The sequence below is a fragment of the Kogia breviceps genome, chromosome 2 (genome assembly GCF_026419965.1).
Source record: "Kogia breviceps isolate mKogBre1 chromosome 2, mKogBre1 haplotype 1, whole genome shotgun sequence".
NCBI classification, from domain to species: domain Eukaryota; kingdom Metazoa; phylum Chordata; class Mammalia; order Artiodactyla; family Physeteridae; genus Kogia; species Kogia breviceps.
Genome location: NC_081311.1, coordinates 11,652,923 through 11,669,042, shown reverse-complemented (window position 1 = coordinate 11,669,042; position 16,120 = coordinate 11,652,923). Strand labels below are relative to the sequence as shown.

Genomic DNA, 16,120 nt, shown 5'->3' with positions numbered 1-16,120 from the left:
AGGTAAAGTAACTTGCCCAAGGTAGCTGAATGATAGAGTCATGGTGGGAACCAGGAGTTTAACTTCAGAGTCTAGGCTCTGACCACCACTCCATAGGCCTGTGAAAATCTAACAATGAGGAATGGCTAAAATGAAAGCCCACAGGGGAATCCTTTGACCCACAGGTAACACAGAAAGGTTTACATGACCGCTAACACTAACTCTAACATAAGCAATTTATAACTCTATGAAGTCCTACTTTATTAGAGTTGTCCTAAATATTAAATGCAATAATTTGTAAAATTTGATGGATGAGAAGCCAGCTTCGATTTAGTGTTTAAAGAAGGGTATTTTATTCCCATTTTGCAGATCCTTATCTGCACAGAGAGGCTCCACAGCTAGTAGTGGTGGAGGTGGGATTTGGACCCAACCAACCTACTTTCAGTCCATCCTCTTCACCACAGTGTCCTCATAAAATACATTAGGTGAAAAAAAAAGATACGGGCCAACACGTACAGCCTCTTGGTACTAGCAGATGCGTCTCGGAGTGGGAGGCGGCGGAAAAGCCTCTGAACTCCAGAGTCAGGCCGTGCTGGATTCGAAAGATTCTCCATCACCTAAGTGTGACTTGGAGCACGTTACCTAATAGCTCCTGGCTCCAGTTCCCTTCTCCATAAAGTGGGGAGAACAATGCCTATCTCAATGGGTTGCCCTAAAGGTGATGAGAGAATTCACAAAACAGAGTGAACACAGACCCGGGCCCACAATTAGCGCTCAAAGGGGCTTAGCTATTAGGAGCAAAAAGGGTAAGATGGTTGGAATCAAATGCATGGTTTCATCCTCACCATGGGTTCTTTGTCCTGTCAAATCGTTCCAAATTGTGGCTGGTCCAGAGTGACAGCCAAACTGTATCCTTTGTCGGCTCTTCCCTGGCGCTAACTGCAGATGCGCCCTTCACCTGGTGCTCACCTCCTTCTCTGCTCCATAGCTCGGCTCCTCGGCGCAGAACAGAAGGCGTCCGGCAGCCAAGGCCTGGCAGCCCTGTCGCATGCCCGGGGTCCAGGCGTGCCTTTCCTGGCGCCGCGTGGGCATCATTCGTACCAACGCCCGCAGCGGAGGCAGAGGACTCCCGAAGGGAGGGACCTCGCGCGACGTTCTGCTTTCGGGATCTAGAGCCCATGCTACCTCCAAAGTTTGGAGGTGGTTCGGATCTCCTTTTTCTCCCAGACCATCACTAAAAAGAAAACTGCTGTTGTTCCTCCTTTCAGACAAACTTCCTCCCCAGCGCGCCTCTCAGGGCTCTGCGCTTCCGCCGCGGCTGGGACCACAGGGGCGCTGGACGGAGCAGGGAGAAGTGGCGCGTTCGGCCGGGGCTCCCCTCGGTGCGGCATCGCGGAGCCGCGCCCGAGCCTAGTAAGGATGCCGTGGGCGGGCAGCGCCTGCCCGGGCGGTTCATCGTTCATCGCAGCCCCTGCGGGCGCCCCAATCCCCAGCACGCGGGATCCCGGGAGCTTACCTGACGGCGGCCGCTTCCTGCTCAGCCGACTCACGGCGCGGTTAAACATAGCCGCGGGCAACCCAGGGAGGAAGGAGGATCCGCTGGGCAGCGCGGCGGCTGAGCCTGAGGAAGGCGAGGAGGAGGAGGAGCCCGCTCAGCACCGCCCCGGAGCGTGCGGCCCCCACCCTGCCGCCCTCCTCCCGGCCAGACGCCGCGTGGCGCGCTCCGTGCGCCCTAGCGGCCCGCCCAGGAGGGGGCCCTGCGGTCCCGCCCCGGGGTGCCTGGGCGGGCAGGGCGCACCCGGGTGACTCCCAAACGCCCGGACCCGGCCCAGATCCCAGGAGGGAGCGCACTCTCTCGGAAGTAGTCCGCGCCGCCCGGGACTTAGGAACCCTGCCCAGGCGGTTCGCGGGTCCCGGGGACCGTTCGCCGCGCGGCGGGGTTCTCCAGAGAAGCCGCCCGAGCCCCGCCGTACCCTGCCCCTAGCTCCAGCGCCCGTCCCTGCCTCCCGCCCTCACCCTGCAGCCCTGGGAAACGGACGCGGCGCCTTCGGCGCACTGCGCTTCGTGGCTCAGCGCGCTTTTGCCCGGCGGCCGGCGAGGGTCACCTCCTGGACCAGAGACCGGGAAGCTGAGGCCTCGTGGTTCTGCAAAACCCAGGCGCGGCCCACGGCCTTCGCCTCCTTGCCCTCGGGTTCCAGGATCCCTGCGCGCCCGGGCTTGCCCGTCCCGCGACTCCGTGGGCGCTGGGCCTTCCCACGGCCGCGAAAGCCAGCGGGGCGTCGTCAGGGCCCGGGCCGCGGTGTCCGCGGGCGGAGCGAGCCGAGCCGGAGCCGGTGGGCGCCCTCTCCTGGGCCGCGCTGCGCGGGCGCCGAAATTTGGTCGCCTTCTGCCCTTGGTCTTGAGGCTCCAAGGGCGGCCCTCGGGGGAATTCCGTAGGAACCCCTCAGGTTCCATCCAGCGCGGAGCTATGCCTCTGCCCCGCACACCGGCTGGCCGGAGACACTAACTTTCGGGACACGTGGGGCGCACCTTTCGGCAGGGCCTTTGCGCTCCAAGCTCGGAATCCCTCGGGCCGCACTGCGCTCTACTTCTGATTTCTCCTCTTCTCGCCGCCAGTCACCTGCTCAGGGCCGCCAGCTCCGCTCGAACCCATTATCTCATTTCTTCTGCAAAACAGCACAAGAGGGGGTATCATTAGCCCCATTTTCTTGAGGATTTGGTTTACGAGGAATTGTCTTTCTGGCGAGTCCTAGTTTTCTCCTGTGTATCTGGCTTTGTCTCTAAATTGGTCTTTATTTTTAGCTGTACTAATTGCTATTTTTCTAAACTGTTCCCCAGTCGTCGGCCCCCCCTCCACCCATCCTTTCTCAGTATTTTCACTAGTTGGCATTTTCTTTTATGTCCTCTATTCTGAGCTTCCCATTCCGCTAATTTTTCCTCCCTCCTCCACCCACCCCTTCAGCCCCAATCCCACCCCCATCTCTGGCCTTCCATGGTTGTTTCTCATTTCTCTCCCTACCTTCCCTTCCCCTCTCAAAGTATTTTACTCAGAGTATTTCTAAGCACCCTGCCCCTCTCCTGCGGGTTTTCAGCTGCAACTCGAGGAGGCAGGCTATTGTGACCAGGAGCAGAGTTAGAATCCAGCTGAAAAGCTCGATGTTTAAAGCGTCTCCTGTTACCGGCCTCCTCCGGCCCTGGGCTCCTCCCAGCTTCCTCTCCGTTATAACGGGATTGAACCGTGATGCTTAAACTCCAGGCAGCATGTTCAGCCACTGTAAGAGTAGGACTTTCAAACTCTATAGAGTCCTGCATACAAATGAGGTAACAATAACCACGGAATCTGTGCAGCACCTCCCCAGAAAGCGTCTCCAGAGACCAAATTACAAGTAATTCTAACGCAGGAAGTAGGGAGCCTGGCACAATGGGTGAAAGTTAGGCACAGCTAAATGTTATGCCACTTGCCAGGTCCACCCCTGCTGTGTCCGGAAAAAAACCTGCTGTGGCCTAGGACATCCTTATGAATCTGTCCTGAGCTAAGACTGTGGCCAGTCTTAGCTGGAACAGCTTTCTGAAATGAAGGGGAAATAGAACAGCTTCAAATCACTTACTGTCCTGTTAGCATATCAGATAGTGAGAACAAAAATAAAGACCCATGGTTTAATGTTCACAGTTTAAAATTTGTTTCGGGGCATGAAAAGACTGTCCTCATGAAATTGCTATAAATACCTGTTTCGAGTGTCTGAAGATCCAAAAGCCAGTTTTCAACATGTGCCGTGCAGAAGACCATGTATAGAAGTATAGAGCCTCACAGTTCCTAAGGCTTTTGCCAAAAGAAAACACACACACACACACACACACACGCCCCTCCCACATGATTCAAGTTCTGCCTGTGGTTCGCAATGGCTGAAGGTACTCTCCATCCAAACAGCATTGCTCAGGGGCTTCCCTTGTGGTCCAGTGGTTAAGACTCCGTGCTCCCAATGCAGGGGTCCCGGGTTTGATCCCTGGTCAGGGAACTAGATCCCGCACGCCAAAACGAGGATCCAGCGTGCCACAGCTAGGACCCGGCACAGCCAAATAAATGAATATAAAAAAGGAAAAAATTGCATTGCTCACTTTCTGTAGCTCATCTCAAGCCTTTACAAACGCTAGTAGCCAGTCTGAGCAAGAAGAGGACAAGTGGTTTGGCCCCTTCCTACCCCTGCTGGTCTTATCCCTGCTGGTCTCACCTTTGGTTGAATAACTTTCACTGGGGACTAGGATGTCTTCTGGTAAAGCAGAATTTCAGAGTGATCATTGACTCTAGAGTTTGACATTTTTAATTCTCAGAAACTTAAAAAAAAAAAAACAACTGGTAAGCTGTGAATACATTATAGTCTTTTACAATAAAATATATTTTAGTCTCTTATAAAGAATATGCTCAGCCATTTGAAGCAGGTGAGATATAGTAAACTAAGTAAATACATAAGTGCACAGCTTGAAGCCAAGAGACCTGGCTACCAATCCTGGCCATATAGCAGACCAGCTGTGTGTCTTCCCACACCCCATCCCCCCACCCCACCCCCACCCCGCAGCTTGTGGGATCTTAGTTCCCTGACCAGGGATCGAACCTGTGCCCTCGGCGGTGAAAGCGCAGAGTCCTAACCACTGGACTGCCAGGGAGTCCCCAGCTGTGTGTCTTTAAACACAGCCTCCTAGGATTGGACAAGGAAAGGATGCCACCCACGTTCTAAGGGTGTGGTGTTCACTAGCAATAAACAAGAAAGCACCTGGTAAAGTGGCCCAGCACATATAGGCACACAAAAATGTACTGGAATCCGAATTACTCCCTCCCCCTACAATGCTGTTTTAATAAATAATAAACTTTAGCTTATATGTGGTGAAGAGTGGCATTTTAAAAAGGAAGCATAGGAGGTTGGCAGGCTTAGTAACAGCATATGATGCAATTGACACACACAGTGAAGGCGGGTAAGTAAATTGTTAACAAGCTCTCTGGAAGGCAAGAGAGGCAGATGTGTTAAGATGGTGTTTGGCAACGGGCATAAGAGCCTTCAAAATGTTTATACCCATTGGACCAGTGAATAATTCTACAACTGGTCATTTATGCCAAAGAAAGAATAGAAATACAAAGGTTTGTGTGCGAAGTTGAACATCATAACACTTCTTTTATCAGCGCTATTTATGGTAGCTATAAGTGTCCATTAATAGAATGACTAAGTTACAGTATGTTCCTATGATGGAATATTGAACAGTCGTAAGAACTGAATGAGAGTATTTGGTGATGTAGGGCAGGGGTCCCCAACCCCCGGGCGGGGGATGGGTACCAGTCCGAGGCCTGTTAAGAGCCAGGCCACACAGCAGGAGGTGAGTGGCGGGTGAGCAAGGGGAGCTTCATCCACTGCTCCCCGTGGCTGGCATTACCGCCTGAGCCAAACCCTCCTGCCCCCGTCCTCCCTCCCCCATCCGTGGAAAAACTGTCTTCCACAAAACCGGTCCCTTGTGCCAAAAGGGTTGGGGACTGCTGATGTAGGGAACGTGCTTGTGAAGCTGTCATTGAGAAAAAGCAGGATACAAATATAGAGAGTTTTCAGTAGGAGAGGAGAGGAAATACAGTATATTTATGGATAGAAAGCTTTATGGAGATGATTCCCAAATGTTACTAGCATTTATCTCTAGATGATGGGATAAGGGGTGATTTTCATTTCCATTATTATATTTTCATGTTTTACAAAATTTCTGCAGTGAATATGCTTTTCAGTGGGGTGGGGGGGAGGGGATCAGTAGTTGGAAACATCAAAATCTCTACTAGGTTTAAGCTACAAATATTTAAGCCCACATCTTTACAATGTTAGTTGTGCTTTCTTTAATTTCCCGTGGAAGAAGCAAGCAGACATCGACTGCCTTTCCCATCTTTGCTCTCCCTTGCTTCTCAAGTCACACATTCATGGCATATCACAGCTGGATGGATCCTTGGAGATCAGCATATTACACTGCAGATCAGGAGGCTGAGGCCCAGATGGCTTTGGCTAGGAGTGATGATGCTAGGTTTCCTGAGTCATAGGCAAGTGGTCTTGCTGGCACAGCGCTCTCTATCTTGTACCATGCTGCATCCATGAAGATACACCTGAAAAAGGCAGACCTTTATGTACGTTTAGGATTCAAGTCGGGATTCCTGCTAAACAAAGGCAGGTTAATTATTTCAGTATGCAATCACACTTGTATTTCTCCAATCTCAAAGCAAAAAACCCCCCCAAAACCAAAAACAAAACAAAGCAGTTCTCTATTGCTCTATTTCACTGCAGCACTTCTCAGCAAAGTGCCTCAAATGAGTTGTCTGTTCTCATCGTCTCCCACCCCCTCCTCCACTCTCCTAAGCCCTCTCCGGTCTGCTTGCCTCTTCACCACCCCACTCAACTGCTCTTGCAAAGTCACAGTGGCATCCCCCTTGGGAAATTTAAGTCAGTTCCATCTCCATCTTACTTGAGCCACTGTCAGCATGGGACCCTGTTGATGCCTTCCTCCCTCGAACCACTTTCTTCCTTTGACTTCCAAGACACCACTCTCTCCTGGTGTTCTTTCCACCACGTTTGCTGTCCCCACTGCCACCTCTCCTTCCACTTAAAGGTGGGCACCGCATGCTTAATTTTAGGATCTCTCGTCTTGCACACTTACTCCCTGGACCATCTCATCAAGTCTCATGGCTTCTAATACCATTAAAAAAAATAGACTTTGGGGATTTCCCTGGCTGTCCAGTGGTTAAGACTCTGTGCTTCCACTGCAGGGGGCTCAGGTTCGATCCCTGATCGAGGAACTAAGATCCCGCAAGTCGCGCAATGCTGCTAAAAATATAAAAAATAAAAATAGACTTTGTTTTTTAGAACAATTTTGGTTCCACAGCAGAATTAAACAGAAAGTACACAGAGTTCCCACGCACCCCTCACTCCCCGCCCCCCCCGTACAGCCTCCCGCACCATCAACCTACCCCACCAGGGTGGTACATTTGCCACAAGCGGCGAACCTGTATTGACACATCATTTTCACCCAAGTACGTGTGAAATACCATTTTTTAACTTTTTTTTTTGGCCGCACCAGTTGTCTTGTGGGACCTTAGTTCCCTGACCAGGGATCGAACCTGGGTCCTCAGCAGTGAAAGTGCTGAGTCCTAACCACTGGACTGTCAGGGAATTCCCTGGAACCCCATTTTCAGACCACAGAACTCCCACCTTTCCATCTCCAGCCTGGACTTGCCTGTTTGACATCTCCTCGTGGATGCCAACTAAGACTTCTCAAATGGAGTGTGTCCGAACCGGATCCACCTCTTCCTGCCACACCCACACTACCCGCAGCCTTCTCCTGTCCCCTGAAGCCAGCTCCACCCTTGCAGTTGCTCAGACCAGTTACCTCGGAGTCCCTTCTGATCGTCCTTCTCCTCACACCTCACATCTAGTCCATCAAGTAACTCTGCAGGTTCCACCCTCAAAATAAATCCAGAGGCCCACGCTTGCACCATCTCCATCTCCACATCAGCCCCGTCCAAGTCACCCTCCAGTGCCCTGGTTTACTACAGCATCCGCCTAACAGGTCACTCTGCTTCCAATTGCCATAGACTATTCTAAACGCAGCAACCAGAGCGAGCCTTTAGAAACAAGGGAAGTCTCACCATGTCAACCCTCTGTTCAAAGCTGCAGTGGCTCCCCATGTGGCCCCAAGAGAAAGCCCAAGACCTTATAAAGACTGACAAGACCTCACATAACTGGGACCTCTCTTCCCCTCTGACCTCCTTTCCCGTTCTCCCGCCTCACGCATCTGTTCCAGCGAAACCTCCCCCTATCCCTCAACCCCACCCCCCAACAATCCCACCGCATGACCTTTGCATTGGCTTTTCCCGCTGTCTAGAACACTCTGCACTGGGTATGCATGGCGCGCGCTCTCAGTTTCTTCAGGTATTTAACCAAATGTCACCTCGTCAGTGTTTAAAATGGCAAAATCCCACGCCTGTACTTCCAGGTCCCGTTTTCCTCCACTCCCGCCATGTTTCTCTGTAGCGCTCACCACCTTCTGACGTACTGGAACTTACTTCCTATGTATGTGTACTGTCTGTTTCTCTGTACAATACCTACACTCTCTCTGCTCTCCACTCTCCCTAGAATGTAAGCCCCGCTGTCCCCGCACCTAGAAGAGTTCTTGTCACATAGTGAGCACTCAACAAAAATGTGCTGATGAATCAAGAGGAGAAGTACTTAACCCCTCCCTCCCCAAACTCCACTAAGATGACAGAAAAGACCTTACAAATACAGTATATTTTTATAATAAGGTACAAACCTTCCTGGACGAGGGTACTGGAAAGGAGGCAATAATGGAAGAGATATTTCTTCTTTTTAAAATTGAAGTATAGTTGATTTACAATATTATAAAATGTCAACCAATCTGAAAGCAGATGGGACGGCAGAAACTGCTTGAACAAGGTCAAGGAGCCGCCGCCAGAGGCGGGCAGCGGGGCGCTGGTGAGGGGCCAGTGTACACTGCAGAGCCGCGCATGAGTTCTGGACCACAGGGCAGGCAAGGGCTAAAAACGGGTTTGGGGGGCTTCCCTGGTGGCGCAGCGGTTGAGAGTCCGCCTGCTGATGCGGGAGACACGGGTTCGTGCCCCGGTCCGGGAAGATCCCACGCGCCGCGGAGCGGCTGGGCCCGTGAGCCATGGCCGCTGAGCCTGCGCGTCCGGAGCCTGTGCTCTGCAACGGGAGAGGCCACAACAGTGAGAGGCCCACGTACCACAAAAATTAAAAAAAAAAAAAAAAAAAAAAAACGGGTTTGGGATCAATCTCTGTATAAGGAGTCCTCAGCCTCCCTCCCACCCTAGCCCAGGAAACCAGAAATCGTTGTGGGAAATGTGGAGGCACAGAGGCTGTGGACTTAGGGACCACTGGCCAGGCTGAGGTGCAAATGAGGCTCTGGGCTGTATGAGAGTTGAGTCTACATCCTGAACTGGGAGGCCCCTTCCCCTCCCTGCCTCCAGAAAGCCAGCAGCAAGTTGCTGATAAATAAAACAAAACACAATAGATAAGAGTGTTTAGGGATTCCCCAAAGTTATCACATCTAACTAATCATAAAGAAAGACACCGTCCACAAGCCTCTTTCACACACATACGGCTTCTGAGAGCTTTTGATGCCTCCCTCTCAAATATGAGGGGTATGCGAGGATCACAGATGTTTAAGGAATGCCTCTGACGCGAGAGACCAGAACAAACAAGATAAGAATTCAGGGGAAAGACAATAGAGAGAGTAGAATAAATCTTTTTTAAAAACTGTATTTACCTGAGAGAGAGTGAAGTTATTGCATCCATAAAACAAGAAACAGAGCTTGGAATATAAATATAAAAACAAAATATTTTTTAAAGGGGGGTTGGAAGAAAAAGTCAAGGAAATCTCCTAAAAAGTAGAACAGATGAAGAAATGTATAATAGGAGAGAAAGAAAACTAGTAGAGAATCAGTCCAAGTAACAGGAGTTCTAGAAACACATTACAAGGAAGAGTGGAGAGGAAATTAAAGATACAATTCAAGAAGATTGTCCAGACTAGAGAAAACTCATCTCCAAACTGAAAGAGTCCACAAAGTGGACACAATGACACACCTACGACAAAGTACACCAGCACGAAATTTCAAAACAGACAATTTCCAAAAAACTTACAAAAAGCATACTGCTGGTGGGAATATAAAATGGTATAACCACTTCAGAAAGCAGTTTGGAAGTTTCTTTAAAAGTCAAACATATACCGAGTGTATAATTCAGACATTCCACTTCTATGTATTTACCCAAGAAAAATAAAAGCATATGTCTATTCAAAGACTTGTACATGAATATTCACAGCAGCTTTATTTGTAATATCCTCAAACCGGAAACAACCCAAATGTCCATCAACAGCTGAAGAGATGGACATTCTGTGGTATATACATACAACAGAATCAATATTTTAAAAATTGTGGTATATACATACAACAGAATCAATATTTTAAAAATTGTGGTATATACATATAACAGAATCAATATTAAAAAATAATGAATTATTGATACATTCAACAGCATGGATGAATCTCAAAACTATTATGCTCAGTAAAAAAGCCAAAAGGGGTACATACTGTATGATTCCATTTATGTAAAATTCTAGAAAATGCAAACTAAACTATAGTTGACAGGAAGTAGATCAGTGGTTGCTCGGGGATAATAGGGAGTGGAATGGGGTAGGGGGTCTGGTGGAAAGGATGGATTTCAAAGGGGCACAAGGAAAGTTTAGAGGTGATGGATATGTTCATTATCTTGATTGTGGTGATGGCTTCACAGGTGTATACGTTTGTGAGAACTTAAATCGCATTATGTATGTGCATTTCGTCGTATATCAAGTATACGTCAATGAAGCTGTAAAATCACCTATGAGTTGAGAATGTAAAATGGTGTAGCCTCTTTGGAAGCAGTTGGGCAGTTCCTCAAAAAGTTAAACATGAAATTACCGTGTAACTCTGAAATTCCACTTCTGTGTATCTACCCAAGAGAAATGAAAACAAATGTCTACACTAAAACTTCCGTGTATGAATGTTCAAAGCAGCATTATTGATAATAGCCAAAAAGTGGAAACCCAAATGTCCATCAACTGATAAAGGGATAAACAGATGTGGTGTATCCATACAACAGAATATTATTAAGCAATACAAAGGAATGAAGCCCTGATGTATGCTACACGCATGAACCTGAAAAATATTTCACCAGGTGAAAGAACCATCACAGAATACCACATGTTGTATGATCAAATTTAGATAAAGTTCGAAATAAGCAAATCTGTAGAGACAGAAATTGGATTCGTGGTTACCTAAGCCTGGAGGCAAAGAAGGAATGGGGGGTGACTGTTAATAGGTACAAGCTTTCTTTTGGGGATGATGAAAAAGTCCTAAAATTAGCTTATGGTGACGGTTGCACAGTTCTGTAAATATACTTAAAATCATGTAACTGTATGCTTTAAATAGGTGAACTCTACGGCAGCGGTCCCCAACATTTTTGGCACCAGGGACCGATTTCGTGGAAGACAGTTTTTCCTCGGCGGGAGAAGGGGGGATGTGGTTCAGGTGGTAATGCGAGCGACGGGAAGTGGCAGGTGAACCTTCGCGCGCTCGCCCCCCATTCACCTCCTGCTGTGCGGTTCGGTTCCTAACAGGCTGCGGACCAGTAGCAGTCCAGGGCCCGGGGTTGGGGACCCTTGCTTGCTCTATGGTATATAAATTACATCTCAACAAAATTGTTTAAAAAACTGTTAACTGCAAAGATCAAAACCAGCTCACATACAAAGGTTCAGAAGTCAAATTGTCATTGGACTTCTTGGAAAACTACTGGAGGATATGGTGCAACAATATAAGAAAATGCAAAAAGAGGGGAAAACTCAGGCTCCGAGGAACAGGGGACCCAACATCAAAGAGAGGCAAAGTCCCTGTTGGGATGCCGGTGGGCATGTGGTAAAGTCAGGACAGCCAGTCCAGAGGGAAGCATGACAGGGAAGGCTCCAGGAGCCTCATTTGATGAGTTTGAATGTTTTGACATTGTATTGAAAAGCATTTGATACATCTGTGGCTCTATGTGGTTTAAATTAGTGACAAGTTTATAGAAAACTAAGCAAAGAAAAATCAGTCAATTATTAACTCCAGGAAAACCCCCAAAAAGTACAAGAAAGAAAACAACCAAAATATACAACTTGTGATTAGTAATGACAGAGTCATAAAGGCTATTAACTGAAAACGGATACATTTGGGGGAGGGGGATTGAGGAGAACGAAAAGTAAGACAGCGAAATAATCATCTACCATAATGGGAAGCCAGCAGCAAAATTCTAAGATTGTTGCCTTAAGAGACAGCAGTATTGTATATTGTTCCTGTTATGTGGAGGTAAATATCAGAAGAAACAGTTAAAAATTTTAAACGATGGCCTCTGAGGAGTAAGCTTGGGAGAGGATGAAGGGGAGTGCTCTTTTCCTTGACTTTTTGTACTGTTTGACTTTTTAAGCTATTATATATCATTTTAAAATAAAAATTAATTTAAAAAATTCTAGTAATCATGTGTCTAGTACATAACAAAAGAGGTAAGAAGCCTTGGTGATATCACCAAGAACAGTAACAGCTAGATTTCACTGAGCACTTTGTATGTGTGTGGCACGGTTCTAAGTACGGTTTTAAATACTGTTCTCATTTAACAACCCCTTGAAGGGGTCTTAATCCAGCTGCAAGTAAAATTGTGGGTCTCCATGGATTAAACAAGCACATTCACACACATTTTCATTTGATCTTCTCTAAACCTCATGATACAGGAATATAGATGTAGAAAACTGAGTCTCAGAGAGGTCTGGAGAAAGGTTCAACGTCACAGGTACAACTGAAAAAACAGGGCTGGAATTCAGGTCTTTGGGCTCCTGGTACTCTTTATACACATGCCTCATACCTACGAAAAAATGGTTTTTAAAAATCGCTGTTTCTGGTGTCTGCTTTGTAACACTGTTCCCTCAACATATTTTTAATTAATTTTTTGATGTAGACCATTTTTATTTTTTAAACATCTTTATTGGAGTATAATTGCTTTACATTATTGTGTTAGTTTCTGCTGTATAACAAAGCAAATCAGCTATACGTATACATATGTCCCCATATCCCCTCCCTCTTGGCGACTCTCTCCCACCCTCCCTATCCCAGTCCTCTAGGTGGTCTCAAAGCATGGAGCTGATCTCCCTGTGCTATGCAGCTGCTTCCCACTATCTATTTTACATTTGGTAGTGTATATGTCACTGCTACTGTCTCACTTCGTCCCAGCTTACCCTTCCCTCTACCCGTCCTCAAGTCCATCCTCTACGTCTGCATCTTTACTCCTGTCCTTCCCCTAGGTTCTGCAGAACTTTTTTTTTTTTTTTTTTAGCTTCCATATATATGTGTTAGCATATGGTATTTGTTTTTTTCTTTCTGACTTACTTCACTCTGTATGACAGACTGTAGGTCCATCCACCTCACTACAAATAACTCAATTTCGTTTCCTTTTATGGCTGAGTAATATTCCATTGTATATATGTGCCACATCTTCTTTATCCATTCATCTGTCGATGGACACTTAGGTTGCTTCCATGTCCTGGCTATTGTAAATAGAGCTGCAATGAACATTGTGGTACATGACTCTTTTTGAATTATGGTTTTCTCAGGGTATATGCCCAGTAGTGGGATTGCTGGGTCATATGGTAGTTCTATTTTTAGTTTTTCAAGGAACCTCCCTACTGTTCTCCATAGTGGCTGTATCAGTTTACATTCCCACCAACAGTGCAAGACGGTTCCTTTTTCTCCACACCCTCTCCAGCATTTATTGTAGATTTTTTGATGATGGCCATTCTGACCGGTGTGAGGTGATGATACCTCATTGTAGTTTTGATTTGGATTTCTCTAATGATTAGTGATGTTGAGCATCCTTTCATGTGTTGGTTGAAAATCTGTATATCTTCTTTGGAGAAATGTCTATTTAGGTCTTCTGCCCATTTTTGGATTGGGTTGTTTGTTTTTTTTGATACTGAGCTGCATGTGCTGCTTGTATATTTTAGAGATTAATCCTTTGTCAGTTGCTTCGTTTGCAAATATCCTCTCCCATTCTGAGGGTTGTCTTTTGGTCTGGTTTATAGTTTCCTTTGCTGTGCAAAAGCTTTGAAGTTTCAAGAGGTCCCATTTGTTTATTTTTGTTTTTATGTCCATTTCTGAGGAGGTGGGTCAAAAAATGATCTTGCTGTGATTGATGTCATGGAGTGTTCTGCCTATGTTCCTCATCTTATTTTTAAATGTTAAAGGAGAAAAGGGTTTGTCATTTTCAAGTATCTTAACCAGACCTTCCTTAAAATCCAGATGAAAACTGCTCTCTGAAAAGCCAAAAAAAGGGGAAAAAGAAGTGTTTTTGCACACAAACTCACGCACAAATAAGGAATGACCAGGACATAATAATACAGTGGTTTTTTTTTTTTTTTTTTTTTTAACAATCGTATTGCAACACACATCTCCCACTAAGTGTGGTCCATTCTGTGTGATCACGCAGACACTCCTCAGCACTCCTGAGACAACGGGGCGCTGCGACTGCTCAGACCTTTCAAAAACACTTCTCCCTGGGTACGTCTAACGGTGAGCAATAGCTTGCGGCCGTAACCAGTTTTGGGAAACTGCTAAAAGCCATTTGATGGAAATCAGCAGAATGACATGGGTGATACAGTGGTGAAATGCTGGTGGGGGGCTGCGAGACACAGCTGTAAAATAGCCGGGCCAATTTACGGGTGTGGCTTATAAACCAATCTCAAAAACGACTTCAAAAGAATCAGCATTTGCGAAGAGGATTACAGGTGACTACTTTTGTGTGTGTGTGTGTGTGGTACGCGGGCCTCTCACTGTCGTGGCCTCTCCCGTGGCGGAGCACAGGCTCCGGACGCACAGGCTCAGCGGCCATGGCTCACGGGCTCAGCCGCTCCGCGGCATGTGGGATCTTCCCGGACCGGGGCACGAACCCGCGTCCCCTGCATCGGCAGGCGGATTCTCAACTACTGCACCACCAGGGAAGCCCAGGTGACTACTTTTTAAGACAAATATATACTTCACATTTTGGATATATAAAATCTGGCATGATTAAGAGAAACTCATTTCATAAAAGCAAAAAGTTACATTACTAAAGTTTACGGCCATCATATAACACACCCACAAATGTTCCTCAGTACTTAGTAAAAACAATGGACATCTTGTGAACTAATCAGTCCCATAAGACAGAATTCAATGAAGAACATTAAAAAAAAATTTTAACCCAAGCCTAGTTGATATTGAAAAATACAAAAGTTTTAACGATTTTAACTAAAAGTTATCTGGTTATTCATCTACGTTTATAATCTCCAGAACTCTTTTAAATGCTTTTAAAAATCATAAAACCTAACCAAGGTAGAAAGCAATCTTCAAAAGACAGATCATTTATCAAGATGTTCCCATTTACCATTTCCAAGTACCATTTGATCAGCCATCAAATTTCACCTAAAAGCTAGTTTATAGCTGTTTCACATATAGTTGAAGAAAATGTTAAAAATGGTGGTAAACAGTATAAGAAAATCATCTGACAAAATACAGGGACTGCAGATCATGTCGTTCTTGCCTAAATTTTAGCCAGATAGAAACTTCTCTGAATCACTATTTCTTAGACGTTCATTGACCAAATTCTCAGGAAATGTACTTTGGCTCATGAGTTTGATATTTTTATCAGATTTTAAAGGAACATTACATGTGAGATTTTGCACCTTAAACTGAAAAGAAAAAAAAAAGCTGAAATAATATACAAAACCATAACTCAGATCTTGAAGATACTTGGGGTGGAAAAATACATGTGTGTACACAAATGAACATGTACGTATTCACCTACATGCATGCACATGTATGCATACATACATAAATGAGTTCGTAAGCAAGCTGAAAAGCAGCGCATTTTGTTGGCCCAGCAACTGGATAAATGCACTTTAGAAATAGTCTGCACAGCTACACCTCTCAAGAGTAGGCATTAGTTCCACACAGAGATCTGGCCATCGTCAGATCCAAAGTTTTCAGCCCATAAAAAAGGAGTTACCTTTATAGGGAGGCAGATACCACAAATTTCTGTTTATCAAGATTGTTAGATGATCTCTGTTGATAAAGACAGGAGAATCCACTAACAGTACTTAGTTTTACATGCTTCCAGTCATAAATACCAAAATACCTTCTTTAGTAACTGTTAATCCCACACATTTACATAATAGGCTATAAAGTGCCATTTTTGATCCAGTCCATATTTTGAAGGGATTTACAGATACAGGTAAAATTTGTAGCCAGGCACTATTTACAACCTTGAACAATCTTTCCAGCTGAGGCCACGTCTGTTCTCAGCCACTACTACCCTCAACCTTTTTCAGTCAGGGTCACCAGGAAGTTTTTTCACCCTTAACATAAACAGCAGTAAATTCTCCAAGGGCAAACATACCATATTCCTGACTTTATAGGATAAATGGATAGGTAGCGGTTGAGGAAGACTGTTATCTGCTACATTTTGCAGGCGTTGTTCTCCTAGCATTGCTGAGGTTGATG

At 46.1% G+C, this 16,120-nt stretch overlaps 1 protein-coding gene and 1 non-coding gene across 3 annotated transcripts in view; both read right to left on the bottom strand.

Moving 5' to 3' along the window:
* RGS10 (regulator of G protein signaling 10) overlaps positions 1–1,605 on the bottom strand; it is a 42,316-nt gene extending 40,711 nt beyond the window's left edge. Inside the window, exons 1-2 of one of the 2 annotated variants that reach the window (XM_067024556.1) lie at positions 1,496–1,600; positions 949–1,213 (exon numbers count right to left, since the gene is read on the bottom strand). In XM_067024556.1, coding sequence (XP_066880657.1) covers positions 949–1,159 — 211 coding nt within the window. In that variant the 5' untranslated portion in view covers positions 1,160–1,213; positions 1,496–1,600. Of the gene's footprint in view, positions 1–948; positions 1,214–1,495 lie in introns of both variants that reach the window. The other variant, XM_059052493.2, reaches the window with a different exon arrangement.
* A 5,485-nt stretch (positions 1,606–7,090) lies between these two features.
* Positions 7,091–7,163, bottom strand: TRNAE-UUC (transfer RNA glutamic acid (anticodon UUC)). Its single transcript has one exon. It is a non-coding gene; the product is annotated as a tRNA-Glu (tRNA).
* Between the last annotated feature and the right edge of the window lie 8,957 nt (positions 7,164–16,120).